This window comes from Anolis carolinensis, chromosome 6 (genome assembly GCF_035594765.1).
Source record: "Anolis carolinensis isolate JA03-04 chromosome 6, rAnoCar3.1.pri, whole genome shotgun sequence".
In the NCBI taxonomy this organism is placed as follows: domain Eukaryota; kingdom Metazoa; phylum Chordata; class Lepidosauria; order Squamata; family Dactyloidae; genus Anolis; species Anolis carolinensis.
The window spans coordinates 119,951,214-119,971,049 of NC_085846.1; the positions used below are offsets into that span (position 1 = coordinate 119,951,214).

The 19,836-nt window shown below is 47.2% G+C and overlaps 1 protein-coding gene across 1 annotated transcript; it reads right to left on the minus strand.

Moving 5' to 3' along the window:
- Nucleotides 1-404: 404 nt before the first annotated feature.
- Nucleotides 405-11,047, minus strand: aoc1 (amine oxidase copper containing 1). The gene is made up of 4 exons (XM_008123054.3): nucleotides 9,396-11,047; nucleotides 5,729-6,017; nucleotides 4,342-4,474; nucleotides 405-2,006 (listed from the first exon to the last, which is right to left on the minus strand). Exons 1-4 carry the CDS (start codon nucleotides 10,981-10,983, stop codon nucleotides 1,722-1,724), a joined length of 2,295 nt encoding a protein of 764 aa, XP_008121261.3. The 5' UTR covers nucleotides 10,984-11,047; the 3' UTR covers nucleotides 405-1,721.
- Between the last annotated feature and the right edge of the window lie 8,789 nt (nucleotides 11,048-19,836).

Here is a 19,836-nt window from a genome sequence, read left to right on the forward strand (position 1 = left end):
TTGGTGGACAGGAAAAGAGATTGAAAGATGGGCCTAAAGCCAACCTTAAAAATTGTGGCATAGACACCAAGAGAGAAGTGGCAAGCCCTGGCCCTTGAGCGCTCTAACTGGAGGTCAGCTGTGACCAGCAGTGCTGTGGAATTACAAGAGTGTCATGATATCTTACTCATGCCATCTGACTATCGGCTCTCCTGACATAGACCACATGGCCTTTGGCCAAAAGGGAGGATAGGACACGCCATAAAAGTCCATTGCCCCGAAGTGGGGGGAAAGTGGGGTCTGGAATGTGGAAAAGGGCAAACCTCAGATGTTGGGACTCTTGGGTAATTTATGATATTGTAGCCAGGCCCATGTAGACGGTAGTAGTGTGTGACTCTTGTACTCCGAGCAGATGTGTGGTATCCTCAGCCCCTATGCGTCTTGGTGTGCTCTTTCAAGAGAAGATTAACCCACAGCAACACAGCTGGAGCAATCCCTACAATGTGTTCAGAATACAAGTCTATCCACTGCCAAGACACTACACTTGGAAGGCCATCATATGTAGACAATGGATCGCCTAGGTAAATCAGAATTGCACAAGGAGATACTGGAAACCTGCATACGTAAACGTGTGTCAGGTTTCTGCAGTTATGCGCACACTGTGTTCTATATCATCTTGCCATTCTATTTTATTATTACTGCGTTATACTGTACTAGCTGTGCCCAGCCATGCGTTGCTGTGGCATAGACTGGTGGTTAGGATCCCTCTGGTTAGGAAGCCGCCTGGCTTTGAAGCTGTAAGGCTGTTCAGTGGTATTCAAGGTGGCCAACCGAGGATCCCCCTGGGTAGGAAGCAGACTGACTTTGAAGCTGCAAGGCTGTTCCACCATGGCAACGTATTTTAAAAGTGGCATTAGGCTCCACACGCAGCTATGAGGTCCTCTGGGTAATGTAGTTGTTTCAGTTCCCAAGGGGGCCTCTGCGCATGCGTGGTAAGCAATTGGGTTTTTTTTTTTGTTATTTAGACTTTATTTCTCTAGGTTTTTTTTCATATATATATATAAAAGGGTAATGAAATTTCAGCCTAGGACAAAACAAAAGTACACACCCCAGAAACACTAAACTTGGCAGCACAACCCCTCATCCATGCCTCTACGTTCATACAACAAAAGGAAAAGAAAAATAAAGTCCTAATTACAGGGAGAGGAATAATTGTTTTTAGCCAATTGGTGCCAGTTAGAAGGCTAAGCTCCGCCCACTTGGTCTCCTAGCAACCCACTCAGCCCAGGGGACAGGCAGAGTTAGGCCTCACTTAGGCCTCTTCCCCACTGCCTATAAAATACAGATTATCTGATTTTAACTCGATTATATGGCAGTGCAGATTCAAGGCCCTTCCCCACAGCTATATAACCCATTTATAATCTTATACTATCTGCTTTGCACTGGATTATCTTGACTCCACACTGCCATATAATCCACATTTTAAACAGCTGTGTAGACAGGGCCTCATATAATCCAGTTCTAAGCAGATAATATAAGATACTTTATTTCCCATACCACCATACTTCGCCACAGTGTGTGTGTATATATCTATATAATGTCCAGAAGACTCCCCTCAACATGTGACTTCCTCCATCATGGTCTTCTTTTCGTCCTTAATGGGGAGCCATCTTCGCATGTGGGGAGGGGGCTACAAATAAACCATGCACCAGGCAGCCCCCCCCCCCCCCCCGCAGGCGCTGCTATGGCTCCTCCTGCCGGTAGGTGCCGTTGAAGCTGAAGGGGTGGTGTACGGCGCAGGCGGGGGGCCCCTCCGGCATCCACCGCTGGAGTCTCATCACGGGGGGCTTGGCTAAGGGGTCCGGGTGGACGAGGAGGGTCCTGCGGGAGCCCACGGAGGGGTCCTCGTCGAAGAAGTTGAAGGGCCGCAGGAAGAAACCGGCCGTGTTGCCCGGGGTGGCCGTGTTGGGGATGTCCTCCGCGTGCGGGATGTGCAGGAAGCCCACCGTCACCCAGGCCACCAGGTCCTGCAGGAGACGACGGAGACCCCGGGGAATCAGAGAACCATAGAATCATAGGTTAACACTAATATGTAATGCATGTGTTGCGGTGATGCCCCCCACTATCCATCCTCAGTTTTAGAGGGAGCAGGGGGATGCCTTGCAAAAGGGGAGACCCATCGGCAAGGGTGGGGTGGGTGCAATAATAACAACAACACTATATAGCATGATTTTTCTTGGGTTAATGTGAGTTTTCCAGGCTTTCTGGCCATGTTCCGGAAGCATTGTGATGCTTCGCCCATATCTATGGCAGACATCCTCAGAGGTTGTGAGGCCTGTTGGAAACTAGGCAAGTGAAGTTTATACAGTAGAGTCTCACTTATCCAACATAAATGGGCCGCCAGAACGTTGGATAAGCGGATAGGTTGGATAATAAAGAGAGATGAAGGAGAAGCCTATTAGACATCAAATTAGGTTATGATTTTACAAATTAAGCACCAAAACATCATGTTATACAACAAATTTGACAGAAAAAGTAGTTTAATATGCAGCAATGCTACATAGTAATTACTGTATTATACGAATTTAGTATTTATGAATTTAGCACCAAAATATCATGATGTATCGAAAACATTGACTACAAAAATGCGTTGGATAATCCAAAATGTTGGATAAGCGAATGTTGGATAAGTGAGACTCTACTGTATATCTGTGGAATAATGTCCAGGGTGGGAGAAAGAACTGGGTTGTTGTATGTCTTTCGGGCTGTCTGGCCATGTTCCAGAAGTATTCTCTCCTGACGTTTCGCCCACATCTATGGCAGGCATCCTCAGAGGTTGTGAGGTATGAGGATGCCTGCCATAGATGTAGGCGAAACCTCTGAGGATGCCTGCCATAGATGTGGGCGAAATGTCAGGAGAGAATACTTCTGGAACATGGCCACACAGCCCGAAAGATATACAACAACCCTGTGATCCCGGCCATGAAAGCCTTCGACAACACGGAGAAAGAACTCTCGTCTACGTTGTTGTCCATTTTCCGGGCTGTCTGGCCATGTTCTGGAAGCATTCTCTCCTGGCATTTCACCCACACCTATGGCAGGCATCCTCAGAGCTTGTGAGGCCTGTTGGAAACTAGGCAAGTGGGTTTACATATCCCTAGTTTCCAGCAGACCTCACGAGGAGCCGTGGTGGCACAATGGGTTAAACCCTTGTGCCGGTGAACTGCTGACCTGAAGGTTGCTGGTTCGAATCCGTTATACAGGGTGAGCTGCCATCTGTCAGCTCTAGCTTGCAGGGACATGAGAGAAGCCTCCCAGCTAACACTTCCAGGCATTCCCTGGGCAATGTCTCTGTGAACAGCCAATTCTCTCACACCAGAAGCAACTTGCAGTATGTTCTCAATTCATTTCTGACATGATAAAAACAGACCTCACAACTTCTGAGGATGCCTGCCATGGATGTGGACAAAACGTCAAGAGAGAATGCTTTTGGAACATAGCCATACAGCCCAGAAAAGTCACAGAAACCCAGTGATTCCGGCCATGAAATCCTTTGACAAGACATTATTTTTGTTCCTGGGTTAAAAAGGCTATTTCCTAATTGGTCCTATCATTAAAAATAACATAGGAAAAGTTTATCAAACTACAAAAACGTTGTCTTTGCGGGAGAGACATCAACCTGCAGCAGATTTTGCTCTAGTTTTTCAATGACTATCTCATCGAGTCTCAACGAATTTCAACCTGTTGAAAGTAGGTTTTCAATTTACAGTAGAGTCTCACTTATCCAACACTCGCTTATCCAACGTTCTGGATTATCCAACGCATTTTTGTAGTCAATGTTTTCAATATATTGTGATATTTTGGTGCTAAATTCATAAATACAGTAATTACTACATAGCATTACTGTGTATTGAACTACTTTTTCTGCCAAATTTGTTGTGTAACATGATGTTTTGGTGCTTCATTTGTAAAATCATAACCTAATTTGATGTTTAATAGGCTTTTCCTTAATGCCTCCTTATTATCCAACATATTCGCTTATCCAACATTCTGACGGCCCCTTTATGTTGGATAAGTGAGACTCTACTGTACTTTGAAAGCAGTTCCTGTACTCCAGAAACTTTGTGCCACGAAAACAAATGTTTCTGGAGTACAGGAACTTCTTTCAAAGTAAGGACCGCACAATTAAACAGGAAATAATACTTTCAAACCAGGAAGAGAATTATTTTCAAATTTAGTTACATAGTGCAATCGAGTTGGAAGAGGCACAATCAAAGCACCCCTGACAGATGGCCACCCAACCTCTGTTTCAAAGCCTCCAAGGATGGCATCCTCCCTCCCCACTCGTGTCTAATACCAAACCTTGTTCTCGATGCTCTCGTTGTTGCGGAGGAAGCGCTCAAAGGAGACGCGGGGCTCCCAGGGGTCGTTCTGCGCATAGATGCTGCTGCTGCGCTCCTCCGAGTCGTGCTGCTGCGTCACCGCCAAGTGGTACCTGGTCCGGGGAGGGGACCATCGTGACATCACTATCGCCACCTTTCCCCCCCCCAATCCTTCTGAACCCCCCACGCGAGACCAGGGTATCCTCCCTGAGCCTTTGAGCGTTATTTGGAGTCATGCTTTCATGTGTGCACCCCTGGGTCCCTGAGTAGAGGAGAGGCGGGTGCAATAAATGAATGGAAAAGGGGTGAGGTCTTCCAGATATTGGTTTTGGGAGCCGTCCAGCCACAGCTGCTCCGTCCAGCCAAGACCAAGGCCAAAGCCCAGACCTCCAACAGAAGTAGCTCTCCCAGTCAGAAACTTAAATGATCTTTTCACCTGTTTGGTATGGAGACTCACAACACAACCATGTGGGTTTTTTTAGAAATAAGTCTCATGTAGTTCAATATGGTTTCTTCCGAGGTAAGTAAGTATAAAGTTGCCATCGGTGACTGGAATCCTATTGTTATGCTATGCTGTTACAATGGCCCATTGCACTGGGGTACTGTACCTTTTTCATCATATTATGATGATATTTAGCTATTTATTTATTTATTTATTTATTTAGAAATAGGTACTCCCCTTATAGCTCAAGGCGAGGTAATAATGGTATATTATTGTAATTTATAAATATTATTGTTGTTATTTAGAAATAGAGAAGGGGGGTCTTCCCAGACATTTCTTTTGGGGACCTTTCGGCCATTACAAAATGTATATTTTTAATTCATAATGTATTTTAATAGTTTTTAACTGTTTTATGTGCTGTTTTATATTGGTTTGTATGGGCATCTAATTGTTGCCACTGTTGTAAGCCGCCCTGAGTCCCTTCGGGAGAGAAGGGCGGGATATAAATGTGAGAAATAAAATAAATAAAATTACTCCTCTGTCCAGCTTAGGCCAAAGCCCAGTCCTCCGGCCACAACAGCAGAAGCAGCCCTGGTTAAGGATCAGAGCATTATCTTCCTCATTATTATCATTTATACCCTGCCATTTCTCTCCACAAAGAGACTCAAAGCAATGTGTTGTCGAAGGCTTTCATGGCCGGGATCACAGGGTTGTTGTATGTCTTTCGGGCTGTGTGGCCATGTTCCAGAAGCATTCTCTCCTGACGTTTCGCCCACATCTATGGCAGGCATCCTCAGAGGTTGTGAGGTAAGACTCAAAGCAGCTGCCTATGATTATCCCCGCTGTTTCTCTCCACAGTGGCCTTTGTGTATTACCCACCCCAGGGGACTCTTGAGGCCACCTAGCCGGGCCCTGGGCCGCTCACCTGCTCCAGGAGACCCCGCGCTCCTCCTTCCACCCGCGTGGGAGGATGTGCCCGGCGTGGGAGAAGGGCTGGAGGCGGAAGGAGCGCCGGTGTCCCCAGCGGTTCCTCTGGCCCTCGTTGCGGAAGAGCAGGTAGCGGGGCAGCGGGGCCCCCACGGGGAAGGCGGCCTCCCGCTCCCAGGCCCGAGGCTTCCGCTCCAGGAAGGGCTGCACCAGGCGCTCCTCCGGCGCCCACGGCACGGGGATGTTCTCCAGGCCCAGCTCCATCGTCTCAAAGGAGTTCTCCGTCCCTGAAGAAGAGGAAGAGGAGGAGGAGGAGGAGGAAGGGTCATCTAGGACCAGGCAGAGGGGGAGGGAAGCCCAGCCCTCCCCAGAAGGCCTCTCAAGGGACCCCAGGGGTCATCTAGTCCAGCCCCTGCCCACACTCTCCCTTGGATCCCCTTCTCAACCAAGAGGAAGGGGTTCACTAGGAGGGGGGGAGGGAGGGAGACTCCCACCTCAGGAAAACTAGTTCCATCCTTAGTAGAAGGTTCTGCTGCCCTGCAGACTAGGACGCAAGGGAACAACGGCTTCAAACTACAGGAAAGGAGATTCCACCTGAACATCAGGAAGAACTTCCTGACTGTAAGAGCTGTTCAGCAGTGGAACTCTCTGCCTCGGACTTCTTTGGAGGCTTTTAAGCAGCGGCTGGATGACCATCTGTCGGGGGTGCTTTGAATGCGATTTCCTGCTTCTTGGCAGAATGGGATTGGACTGGACGGCCCATGAGGTCTCTTCCAACTCTATGATTCTATGATTCTAGGTAACAATAATAATAATAATAATACTGTTGTTGCTGTTGTTATTGGTCTGTTAATGGTCTTGGCTTTAGAGGGCCTCTCTAGGGACCCCAGGGGTCATCTAGTCCAGCCCTTGCCCACACTCTCCCTTGGGTATCCTTCCCAACCAAGAGGAAGGGGTTCACTAGGAAGGAGGGAGACTCCCACCTCAGGAAAACCAGTCCCCTCTTAGTAGAAGGTACCTATTGTTGTTGTTGTTGTTGTTGGTCTGTTAATGGTCTTGGTTTTATCTATGTATTGTAACTATGTTGCACCCCGCCTTGATCTATGGGGGCAGGTGAGTAAACTATTTCTAAATCATCATTATGATGTACCATTATTACCTCGCCATGATCTATGAGTGGAGTCACTATTTTGGAATCATCATCATCATCATCATCATCATCATCATCATCATCATCATCATCATCATCATCACCCCCATCCTGAGCTATGAGGCAAGCCACTATTTCAAATAAATAATAATAATAATAATAATAATAATAATAATAATAATAATAATAATAATAATAATACATTGATTGTGCTTTTGATCGGACTTTGTGCTTTTCCTGCATGGCAGGGAGTTGGACTAGAACTAGTTGGTCCATGTGGTGACTTTCAACTCTATTGCTCTATTATTCCGATTCTATGCCATTATTTCTCCACCTTGAGCTATGAAGGGAATAGCTATTTCTAAATAATAATAACAACAACAACAACAATATGCCATTATCCCCTGCCTTGAGCTATGACGTGAGTACCTATTTCTAAATCATATGAGAATCATAGAGTCCTTGAGTTAGAAGAGACCGGGTGGGCCCAACCCCATTCTGCCAATAAGCAGGATAATCGCATTCAAAGCACTCCTAACAGATGGCCATCCAGCCTCTGTTTTAAAGCCCTCAAATAAGGAGCCTCCCTCCACCACACTCCCTCCAGGGCAGAGAGAGTTCCACTACTGAACAGCTCTCTCTCACACACAGTCAGGAAGTTATTCCAAATGTTCAGACGGAATCTCCTTCCTTTCCTGAAGTTTGAAGCCCTTGTTCCATTGCGTCCTAGTCTCCAGGGCAGCAGAACGGAAGCCCCCTCCCTCCTCCCTAGGACTTCCGCTCCTGTTTTGATCCATGCCCCTCATCCTGTCTCCTCTCTCTCAGCCTTCTCTCCTGCAGGCTCAACACGCCCAGCAGCTCTTTCAGCCGCTCCTCATGGGGCTTGTTCTCTAGACCCTTGATCCTTTGAGCTTCCCGACATATTCCAGCTTAGAGTGAACATCTCCCTTCAATGGTGGTGCCCAGAATGGGACTCCAGGTAGAGTGGTCTGACCCAGGCAGAAGAGAAGAGAGGGGAGCAGGACTTCTCTGGATCCAGGCACTAGGCTCCTCTTGATGCAGGACAGGATCCTATTTGCTTTTTAGGAACCACATGACATTGGTTCCTGTTCCCCTTCCTCCCCAGGAGGACTCCAAGGTCCTTTCTACACGTCCTGCTGTGGAGCCAGGCCTCAGCCCCCCCCCCCTTCTGTCTCTTTGCAACTCCCGTTTTCTGCCTCAGTGGAGTCTCTTGCATTTATCCCTGATGAGGTTCATTGTGATAGTTTTGGCCAATCATCTCTCTCATCTGTTGAGATTGGTTTGGATTGTTTTGGATTTGGCTCTCCCTCCCCATTTGGTCCTGTCTGCAAACTTGATGATCATGCTTTCTAGCCTTCATCTCAGCCATTAATGAAGATTTTCTGGCCCTGGCGCAGATGGGAGAGCAAGCCAGTGCAATTAACTGCAATGAATCACTGACCAGGAGGTCATAAGTTCGAGGCCCGCTCGGAGCTATGTTGTTTGTCTTTGTCCTATGTTAAAAGGCATTGAATGTTTGCCTATATGTGTAATGTGATCCGCCCTGAGTTCCCTTCGGGGTGAGAAAGAAGGGCGGAATATAAATGATGTAAATAAATAAATAAATAAATTATTTCCTTGCCTTGGGCTATGAGAGGAATAGTTTCCTGATGTTAAGTCCAGTCATGTCTGACTCTGGGGGTTGGTGCTCATCTCCATTTCTAAGCCGAAGAGCCGGCGTTGTCTGTAGACACCTCCAAGGTCATGGGGCCACTGGCATGATTGCATGGAGCGCCCTTACCTTCCCGCCGGAGCAGTACCTATTGATCTACTCACACTCTGGGGGTTGGAGCTCATCTCCATTTCTAAGCCGAAGAGCCGGCGTTGTCCATAGACACCTCCAAGGTCATGTGGCCACTGGCATGACTGCATGGAGCGCCGTTACCTTCCCACCGGAGCAGTACCTATTGATCTACTCACACTCTGGGGGTTGGTGCTCATCTCCTTTTCTAAGCCGAAGAGCCGGCGTTGTCCATAGACACCTCCAAAGTCATGTGGCCACTGGCATGACTGCATGGAGCGCCGTTACCTTCCTGCCGGAGCAGTACCTATTGATCTACTCACACTCTGGGGGTTGGTGCTCATCTCCTTTTCTAAGCCGAAGAGCCAGCATTGTCCATAGACACCTCCAAAGTCATGTGGCCACTGGCATGACTGCATGGAGCGCCGTTACCTTCCTGCCGGAGCAGTACCTATTGATCTACTCACACTGGCATGTTTTTGAACTGCTGGGAGTTGGAGCTGGAGCTAACAGCGGGAGCGCATTCCGCTCCTGGGATTTGAACCTGGGACCTTTTGGTCTCCAGCTCAGCGCTTTAACGCACTTCGCCACCGGGGCTCCATGAGAGAAATACCTATTTCTAAATGATAGTATAGGGCATTATCCCTCCCGCCTTGATCTAATCATCATCATCATCATCATCATCCGATGCCATTATCCTCCCCCCCGGCTCACCGGCGACGTCGAGGTCGACCTTGTAGTGGACGAGGTGGGTGTGGAGGTTCCCGAGGAGGTGCTCGTGGACGCGGCTCCCGTAGCGGCGCCCGTCGGGGGTGAAGAAGGCGGCGTGGAGGTAGCCGGTGGCGCTGACGCGGGCCTCGAGCACGCCGTGGGCGTGGAAGAGGAAGTCCCAGAGGTAGTCGTAGTTGTAGACGGTGGAGGAGGCGCGGAGGAGCAGCGCCGCCCCCGGGAGCCCCCCGTAGAAGCGCGCGCCCGCCCCCGAGGAGAAGTCCGGGTCGAAGTGCCGGCGCAGCGGGGCCTCCGTGGGCGCCTCGAAGAGGCAGAGCGCGCGCGGGAAGCGGACGGGCCCGGCGGCGTCGTAGAGGTGGTGCGCGTCCACGAAGGCGGCGCCGGGCGGGCAGTCCACGGAGGGGGCCAGCTCGTGCGTGGAGGCGCCCATGCCCCAGCCCGCGTCCACGAAGCGCGTCCGCATGGCGGCCGGGGAGGCCCCCCCGTAGAAGGCCAGCGCCTCCTGCACGCTCACCTCGAAGGCCACGCGCGCCCCGCGGAACCGCACGTCCAGCAGCTGCGGGCCCGACGAGGAGCGCAGCCGGAAGGAGAAGCGCCACCCGCGGTACGAGACGCGGTTCCCACGCAGGGCGAAGGCGCGCGCCGTGGGAGGGGGCGGGGCGCACGTCTTGGCCGCGGGGGGGTCTTCCTCGTGGGCGAACTCCCCGCGCGGCGCGTAAGAGGCGAAGCCCCCGTCGGGCCCCACGGGCGGGAGGCGCACCACCGGGATGCCCCCCCGCGCGTGGAGAGACGCCATCTCGTCCACGCTGAGGTAATATTTCCCGTTGTACCAGAGGCGCTGCACGCTCCACCTGCGTGGGTCCAGGTCGCGGTGGTCGAGGAGCACCTCGAGGCCCGTGGGGTGGAGGTAGAAGCCGTCCACGTTGCGCTGGAGCATCACCCACGAGCGGCGCTCCCCGGAGGCCAGCCCGCGCGGGGCCACGTCGGTCAGCGTCAGGCACTTGGTCCCGCAGCGCCCGCCCAGCGCGAAGCCCCCCGAGGACTCGGCCACGAAGCCCGCCAGCGGGGAGAGCAGCTCCGAGAGGCGCGCGTGGATCAGGCCGGCCTCCTCGCGCGTGACGGGGCGGGAGGCGAAGGGCAGCGGGCGTCCGGCGGGGCGGAGCCAGGTGGGCGCCGGGAGGGGCCCCACCAGGTACTCGCTCACGTTGGGGGAGGGCCCCGCCCCGAAGAAGAGCACGGCGCGCGCCCGGCGCGGGGGGAGGGGCCGCCCACGCGGGGACTGCAGCGCCCGCACGGCCGCGCGCTTCGGGGGGGGCTCCAGCTCCACCAGGAAGAGCGAGTTCCGCGCCAGGGAGGGGCGCCCAGGGGGAGAAGGGCGAGGGTCCCGCCCCAGGCCCAGCTCCGGGCGGCTCCCGAGGAAGTCCCGCACCGCACGCAGCTCCCGCGGGGACAGGTCCGCGAACAGCCACGCCGACGCCGAGGCGTCCTCGTCCGCGTCCCGCCGGGGAGGGGGCGTCACGGGGGTCGCCAGGGGGAGGAGGAGCAGCAGGAGCAGGAAGGAGGAGGGACCCATCGCCGCCCCCGGAGGACCCCCACGGAGGAGGAACAGCAGGGACCTGTCCGGAGGGGTCGGGTGGGGCGTCCCAAGCTGCTGGCAGAAAGAAGGGGGTCCGGCTGGATGGCCTCTTGGGGTCTCTTCCCACTCTGGGAGAATAATAATAAATAAATAAATAATCACAGGTGATAATATAATAGTAATTTTATCTTCCTGCCTAGACAGGGGTTCGGCTGGATGGCCTCTTGGAGTCTCTTCCAACTGTGATAATAATAATAATACTAATAATGATAAAAATAAAAATAAACAATCGACATGGGTGATAATAGTCATTCTATCTTCCTGCGTGGAAAAGGGTTTGGCTGGATGGCCTCTTGGGGTCTCTTCCCGCTCTGGGAGAATAATAAATAAATAAATAATCACAGGTGATAACAATAATAATAATAATAATAATAATATAATAGTAATTTTATCTTCCTGCCTAGACAGGGGTTCGGCTGGATGGCCTCTTGGGGTCTCTTTCCGCTCTGGGAGAATAATAATAATAATAATAATAATAATAATTAATAAATAATCACAGGTGATAATAATAATATAATAGTAATTTTATCTTCCTGCCTGGACAGGAGTCCAGCTGGACGGCCTCTTGGGGTCTCTTCCCGCTCTGGGAGAATAATAATAATAATAATAATAAATAATCACAGGGGATAATAATTATTTAATAGTAATTTTATCTTCCTGCCTGGACAGGTGTTCGGCTGGATGGCCTCTTGGGGTCTCTTTCTGCTCTGGGAGAATAATAATAATAATAATAATAAATAATCACAGGTGATAATAATAATATAATAGTAATTTTATCTTCCTGCTTGGACAGGGGTCCGACTGGATGGCCTCTTGGGGTCTCTTTCTGATCTGGGAGAATAATAATAATAATAATAATTAATAAATAATCACAGGTGATAATAATAATATAATAGTAATTTTATCTTCCTGCCTGGACAGGGGTCCGGCTGGACGGCCTCTTGGGGTCTCTTCCTGCTCTGGGAGAATAATAATAATAATAATAATAATAAATAATCACAGGTGATAATAATAATATAATAGTAATTTTATCTTCCTGCTTGGACAGGGGTCCGACTGGATGGCCTCTTGGGGTCTCTTTCTGATCTAGGAGAATAATAATAATAATAATAATAATAATAATAATAATAATAATAATAATAATAATAATAATAAAAAATAATCACAGGTGATAATAATAATATAATAGTAAATTTATCTTCCTGCTTGGACAGGGGTCCGACTGGATGGCCTCTTGGGGTCTCTTTCTGATCTGGGAGAATAATAATAATAATAATAATAATTAATAAATAATCACAGGTGATAATAATAATATAATAGTAATTTTATCTTCCTGCCTGGACAGGGGTCCGGCTGGACGGCCTCTTGGGGTCTCTTCCTGCTCTGGGAGAATAATAATAATAATAATAATAATAATAATAATAATAATAATAATAATAATAATAAATAATCACAGGTGATAATAATAATATAATAGTAATTTTATCTTCCTGCTTGGACAGGGGTCCGACTGGATGGCCTCTTGGGGTCTCTTTCTGATCTAGGAGAATAATAATAATAATAATAAATAAATAAATAATCACAGGTGATAATAATAATATAATAGTAATTTTATCTTCCTGCCTGGACAGGGGTCCGGCTGGATGGCCTCTTGGGGTCTCTTCCCGCTCTGGGAAAATAATAATAATAATAAATAATCACAGGTGATAATAATAATATAATAGTAATTTTATCTTCCTGCCTGGACAGGGGTTCGGCTGGATGGCCTCTTGGGGTCTCTTTCCGCTCTTGGAGAATAATAATAATAATAAATAATAATAATCACAGGTGATAATAATAATATAATGGTAATTTTATCTTTCTGCCTGGACAGGGGTCCGACTGGATGGCCTCTTGGGGTCTCTTCCCGCTCTGGGAGAATAATAATAATAATAAATAATAATAATCACAGGTGATAGTAATAATACAATAGTAATTTTATCTTCCTGCCTGGACAGGGGTCTGGCTGGATGGCCTCTTGGGGTCTCTTTCCGCTCTGGGATAATAATAATAATAATAATAATAATAATAATAATAATAATAATAATAATAATAAATCACAGGTGATAATAATAATATAATAGTAATTTTATCTTCCTGCCTGGACAGGGGTTCAGCTGGATGGCTGCTTGGAGTCTCTTCCAACTGTGATGATGATAATAATAGTAATAATAATAATAAATAAATAAATAAATAAATAAACAATCGACACGGGTGATAATAGTCATTCTATCTTCCTGCCTGGATGGCCTCTTGGGGTCTCGTCCCACTCTGGGAGAATAAAACATAATTAATGATCACGACGGGACAGGCGTGGGACCAGGCCTTCGGAGAGTAATTCTCGGTGCCGTAAGTGAATATGGGATAGTGCAATTTACCACCGGAATGGCTCTTGGACTGACCCTTTGGATTGCGTGGTTTTAATGAATGGTTTTGAGTTGTTTGTAATGTTTGGTTTTAATGCATGTGTTTTGTTTTATTATATGTATGTATATGCGGCGGCACCAAATTGTGCCTTTTTGTGAGCCACTTTGAGCCCCCCTGGGGGTGAGAGGGGTGGGGTAGAAGGGCACTAAATGAATAAATAAATCTTCCTGCCTGGTGGGAAAGGGGTTCAATTGGACGGCCTCTTGGGGCTTCTTCCAAGTGAGAATAATAATAATATCATTATAATAATAATAAATGATAATCATAGATAATAATATAATAGTAATTCTATCTTCCTGCCCAGCAGAAAAGGGTTCAGCTGGATGGCCTCTTGGAGTCTCTTCTAAGGCTATGAGCCTACTCAGTGCCCTTCTCCCAAGCTGCAGACACGTCTTTCAGGGGGAGGGACATCTCCCCGAAGGGACTTGGGGCGGCTTACATGGGGCCAAGTCCAGGCAACAGATAATATAAAAACACAACAATAAAACAAGTCATAAAACAAATGAGGTCCCATACAATAATAAATATACTATGATAAAATCCTGGGTTGGCTCCAAAAAAGAACTGGGCCGAAGAAAGTGCAAGTAGTGTCAGTTACAATCAGGGAGAGGTGAACACAATCTGGATCCCAGTATTAAAAAAAACTCTGAACAGTAAATAAGGAACAACACTCTGAAAGCAGGGGAATTCCAGACATGAATCAATCAGGGGCAGCTAATGCCTCTGATCAAAGGATTCCCCCACGCAGGAAGAAGCCAGGCCATGAAGCTGGCAAGGCCATTAATGCTAATCAGGGTGATTAATTACAACACTCACATTGGCCTCCAACAGACAAGAGTTCTTCCCCCCACCCAGGACCTTCCACAGCTATATAAACCTTTGCTTAGGGTTGTTGTATGTCTTTCAGGCTGTGTGGCCATGTTCCAGAAGTATTCTCTCCTGACGTTTCGCCCACATCTATGGCAGGCATCCTCAGAGGTTGTGAGGTATGGAGAAACTAGGCAAGGAAAGGAAAGAATATATATCTGTGGCGAGTCCAGGGTTTGGCAAGAGTCCTTTGTCACTGGGAAGCCAGCATTAATGTTTCAGTTAATCACCCTAATTAGCATTGGAAAGGTTTTGTCTCTTTCCAATCAAGTTCCACTCAGTGCACTTTGCCCAGCTCATTTTATGTTTTTATTGCTGTGTTTTTCATCTGTTTTATAATGATCGTGATTTTTAATGCCTTTTAAATTTACTTGTGTGTTTTTGTAAAACCGTATACTGTATGCTGGTTTTATATCTGTAAGCCGCCCCGAGTCCCTCTGGGGAGATGGAGGCGGGGTACAAAAATAAAATTATTATTATTATTATTATTATTATTATTATTATTATTATTACTAGATGTGCCCAGCCACGCGTTGCTGTGGCAAAGTGGTGGTGGTATTGGTTAAAAATTGTTGTGTAATTTTTATTTGACGTTATTTGCATTTTTTATTAATTTTATTGTAAGTTATATTTTTATTTATTATATTTTATTATTTTCTTGTATTATTTTTAGTTATTTTCTGTTATTATAGTATTTTATTGTATTAATTTTTAGTGTTTTTATTATTTTTTATTGGGTTGCTAGGAGACCAAGTTGGAGGAGCTTAGCCTTCTAACTGTCAGCAATTGGATAAAAGCAATTATTCCTCTCTCTCAAATTAGGACTTTATTTTTCTTTTCTTTTTGTTATATCAACCTAGAGGCGTGGATGATGGGTTGTGTTGTCAAATTTTGAGGTTGGGGGGGCCTGTAGTTTTGTTGTTTTGTGGGTCGCCGTGATGCCATCACTCTTTTATATATATAGATTATTATTATCTTGCCTGGGGGCATCCTTTGTTCAGTCATTAGCTGTCTTTGCTTAGTTTCTCCATAGGCCTCACAACCTCTGAAGATGCCTGCCATCGATGTGGGCGAAACGTCAGGAGAGAATGCTTCTGGAACATGGCCAGACAGCCCGGAAAACCCACAACAACCCTGTGATTCCGGCCAGGAAAGCCTTTGACAACACATTAAATTAAAACAGTCTGCGCATGGAAAAACTTGCGCAAAGATATCACACAGGTAGAAAACGTGGTTGCTGGAGATCAGAGGAAGAACATAGTCCCAAAGGCAGGCCACCTTGCACAACTATGATATCCTTTATTGCTTCCAGATTTCAAAAGATTGCCAACCTGACTTGCAGCCGGACTGCTCCGGGGACTCTGTTTGTACCCGAGGCATGCCAATGGTCACGTATGCCCGTGCAAATGTGAAATGGAGGTACCATAAAACAGGCAAGAAGAAGGACATGCAGAGAGGGCATGCGGGATTGCTTTTCTCTAACAAGGGGTTGGGCTGGATGGCCTCTGGGGGTCTCTTCGATGCTTCTAAGGAGGAAAGGCATTGCACGCCAGGCGCTAGAGCAGGCCTGGGCCAATAACAATAATAAATAATAATAATAACAATATTTACAGGTGCTTTGGAGTGCAACTCCCACCATTCCTAACAGCCTCGGGCCCTTTCCTTTCCCCCCTCGGCCGCTTAAGCGGCCGAGGGGAAAAAGGAAGGGGCCCGAGGCTGTTAGGAATGGTGGGAGTTGCAGTCCAAAACACCTGGAAATCTTCTATATATATAAAAGAGTGATGGCATCACGGCGACGCACAAAACTACCGGCCCCCCAACCTTGAAATTTGACAACACAACCCATCATCCACGGCTCTAGGTTGATACAACAAAAAGAAAAGAAAAATAAAGTCCTAATTAGAGAGAGCGAGAGGAATAATTGCTTTTATCCAATTGCTGCCAGTTAGAAGGCTAAGCTCTTCCAACTTGATCTCCTAGCAACCCAATAAAAAATAATAAACAACACTAAAAAATAATAAAAAACACTAAAAAAATTGATGTGGGCGAAACGTCAGGAGAGAATGCTTCTGGAACATGGCCACACAGCCCGAAAGACACACAACAACCCTGTAATCCTGGCCATGAAAGCCTTCGACAACACACTAAAAAAATTAATACAATAAAATACTATAATAACAGAAAATAACTAAAAATAATAAAATATAATGAATAAAAAGATAACTTACAATAAAATTAATTAAAAAATACAAATAACGTCAAATAAAAATTACACAACAATTTTTAACCAATACCACCACCACTTTGCCACAGTAATGCGTGGCCGGGCACAGCTAGTGTGTGTGTGTGTGTGTGTGTTTGTGTGTGTGTGTATATATATATATATATTCATAAATAAAAATTTTTAATAGTGTTCCTTTCAACATAAACACAGAAAAAAACATACAATAAAATAAAGTACAGAATTGAGAGGAAAAAAAAAAAGGAAAGAAAAAAATTAGAAGGGGAAGAAAATAAAAAAAAGAAGAAGAAGCAGAGAGGGGTAAAAATTGAATAGACCAAAAAAAAAGCCAAAAAACCACATGTATAATATAAACTTTGACCTATTGCATGGTGTCTTTGGGTCTCATCTTTTCCCCCTTTCCTAAGTTCTTGAATTCTTCCTGATAACCCAGATCGTTCCTTTTCTCCTATTATGAGGTTTTGTACGTATTCTGGTTTTCTTAGATCTCAAATTAAAATCTTCATTTTTTTTCCTTTTTAAAGTATTTTTTTAATCATTTCCCAGTCCGTTTGTTTCCTTGGACGACCTTGATTGTTCGCTAGCAGATACGTCAATTTGTCCATATTCATTATTAATTATTCTTATTAATTAATTAATTAATTGTTAATTATTAAATATTCTTATTAATCCAGCATTTCGTTTCCAGAATTTCTTTATTTCTCCAAGACTTGTTATTACAGTAGAGTCTCACTTATCCAAGCTAAACGGGCCGGCAGAAGCTTGGATAAGCGAATATCTTGTATAATAAGGAGGGATTAAGAAAAAGCCTATTCAACATCAAATTAGGTTATGATTTTACAAATTAAGCACCAAAACATCATGTTATACAACAAATTTGACAGAAAAAGTAGTTCAATACGCAGTAATGTTATGTTGTAATTACTGTATTTACGAATTTAGCACCAAAATATCACAATGTATTGAAAACATTGACTACAAAAATGGCTTGGATTATCCAGAAGCTTGGATAAGCGAGGCTTGGATAAGTGAGACTCTACTATATTATTATTGACATGTGGGGAGGTCCTTGGGTGATGATGGATGGGTCTCCAAATCCACCACATCATAGAACCCTATTGTGGGAAGGGACCCCAAGAGGCCATCCAGCCGTACCCCTTTTCTGCCACGGAAGGAAGATAGAATAATAATCCTGCTATTATCCATTATTATCCTGCTATTATCCATTTATTGTTATGATGATTATTCTCACAAAGCTGGAAGAGACCCCAAGAGGCATTCCAGCTGGACCCCCCCCCCCCCTTTCTACCAGGTAGGAAGATAGAATGGCTCTTCTATGGGGTTGCTGTGAATTTTTCGACAGGGGACCCCAAAGGCCATCCAGTCCAGCCCCCTTAGACCCAAGTTGCCTTCCCTGGATCCTGGGCAGAGTGTGCTCCCCTCCTGCGGTTCCCCTTCGGCCAAGCCCCCCACAAGCCCCTTCCCCAGGGACCCCGTCACTCTCTCACTCACCTTCCTCGCGACCTCCCTCCTTCCCTCCCACAGGTGCCCCGACGGAGCCTTCATACCTGTCCAGAGGGGCGGGGTCGGGCGGGGATTGGCTGCAGCAGGGAAGGGGGCGGGACCCGTCTGAAGGGAAGGACAGGAGAGGCGCAGACCCCCCCCCCCGTGAGACCCGCCCAGAGAGTGGAAGTGACCCCAAGACCCCCCCTTAAAAGACTCGCCCCCCCCCCCGGTGGGAGGGGGCGAGGCTCTGAAGGGTTTGGCTTTGGGGTTTCTCTCCTTCGCCAAGAGTCGGAAGAGAACGGTAAAGTCGCCTTCCTTCTCTGCAGCTTGGCAGGCCATCTTTCGGGAGGGCTTGGGTGGTGCCTCCTTGCCTAATGATAGATAGGAAGAACGGGGTTGGACTGGATGGCCCCTGGGAGCCCTTTCCAAGGCTAGGGTTCTATGAGAACAGAGGCTCACCAAGTCAAGGAAGAATTTGGATGGCCACCTGTCGGGAGGGATCAAAGGTGGTTTCCTGTCTGGTAGAATTGGAGTTGAATTAGGCCGGGCTGTGGCGCAGGCTGGTTAGCAGCCAGCTGCAACAAATCACTCTGACCGAGAGGTCATGAGTTCGAGGCCAGCCCGGTGCCTGCATCTGTCTCTATCTCTGTTCTATGTCAAGGCATTGAATGTTTGCCTTATATGTGTGCCATGTGATCCGCCCTGAGTCCCCTTCGGGCTGAGAAAGAAGGGCGGAATATAAATACTGTAAATAAATAAATAAATTGGGTGGCATCTCATAGAATCATAGAATAAATAAATTAAATAAATAATATCATACTAATAATAATACAATAAAGGTAAAGGGCAAACGTTTCCCCTGACATTAAGTCCAGTCGTGTCCGACTCTGAGGGTTGGTGCTCATCTCCATTTCTAAAGCCGAAGAGCCGCCGTTGTCCGTAGACACCTCCAAGGTCATGTGGCTGGCATGACTGCATGGAGCGCCGTGACCTTCCTGCCGGAGTGGTACCTATTGATCTACTCACATTGGCATGTTTTCGAACTGCTTGGTTGGCAGGAGCTGGGGCTAATAGCGGGCGCTCACACCGCTCCCGGGATTTGAATCTGGGACCTTTTGGTCTGCAAGTTCAGCAGCTCAGCACTTTAACACACTGTGCCACCAGGGGCCCTTAATAATACAATAGGGGTTTTTTTCCATGTCAGGAGCAACCGGAGTTGCTTCTGGAGTGAGAGAATTGGCCGTCTGCAAGGACGTTGCCCAGGAGACGCCCGGATGTTTTGATGTTTTACCATCCTTGTGGGAGGCTTCTCTCATGTCCCCGCATGGAGCTGGAGCTGAAAGAGGGAGCTCATCCGCACTCTCCCCGGGTGGGATTCGAACCTGGCAGCTTTCAGGTCAGCAGCCCAACCTTCAAGTCATGAGGCTTTTATCCCCTAGGCCACCAGAGGCTCCTAATACAATAAGTAAAGGTAAAGGTTTCCCCTGACATTAAGTCCAGTCGTCTCCAATTCTGGGGTTTGGTGCTCATCTCCATTTCTAAGCCGAAGAGCCAGCGTTGTCCATAGACACCTCCAAGGTCATGTGGCCGGCATGACTGCATGGAACTGCTAGGTTGGCAGGAGCTGGAGCTAACAGCGGGCACTCATTCTGCTCCTGGGATTTGAACCTGAGACCTTTTGGTCCGCAAGTTCAGCAGCTCAGCACTTT

Excerpts from the sequence above, each read along its gene's own strand:
- aoc1 (XM_008123054.3), bottom strand. The coding sequence starts at position 10,983 with ATGGGTCCCTCCTCCTTCCTGCTCCTGCTGCTCCTCCTCCCCCTGGCG. Across the intron at positions 4,475-5,728 it reads CGCGGGGTCTCCTGGAGCAG|GTACCACTTGGCGGTGACGC; the intron begins GTGAGCGGCCCA and ends TCCCCGGACCAG. Across the intron at positions 2,007-4,341 it reads ACGAGAGCATCGAGAACAAG|GACCTGGTGGCCTGGGTGAC; the intron begins GTTTGGTATTAG and ends CGTCTCCTGCAG.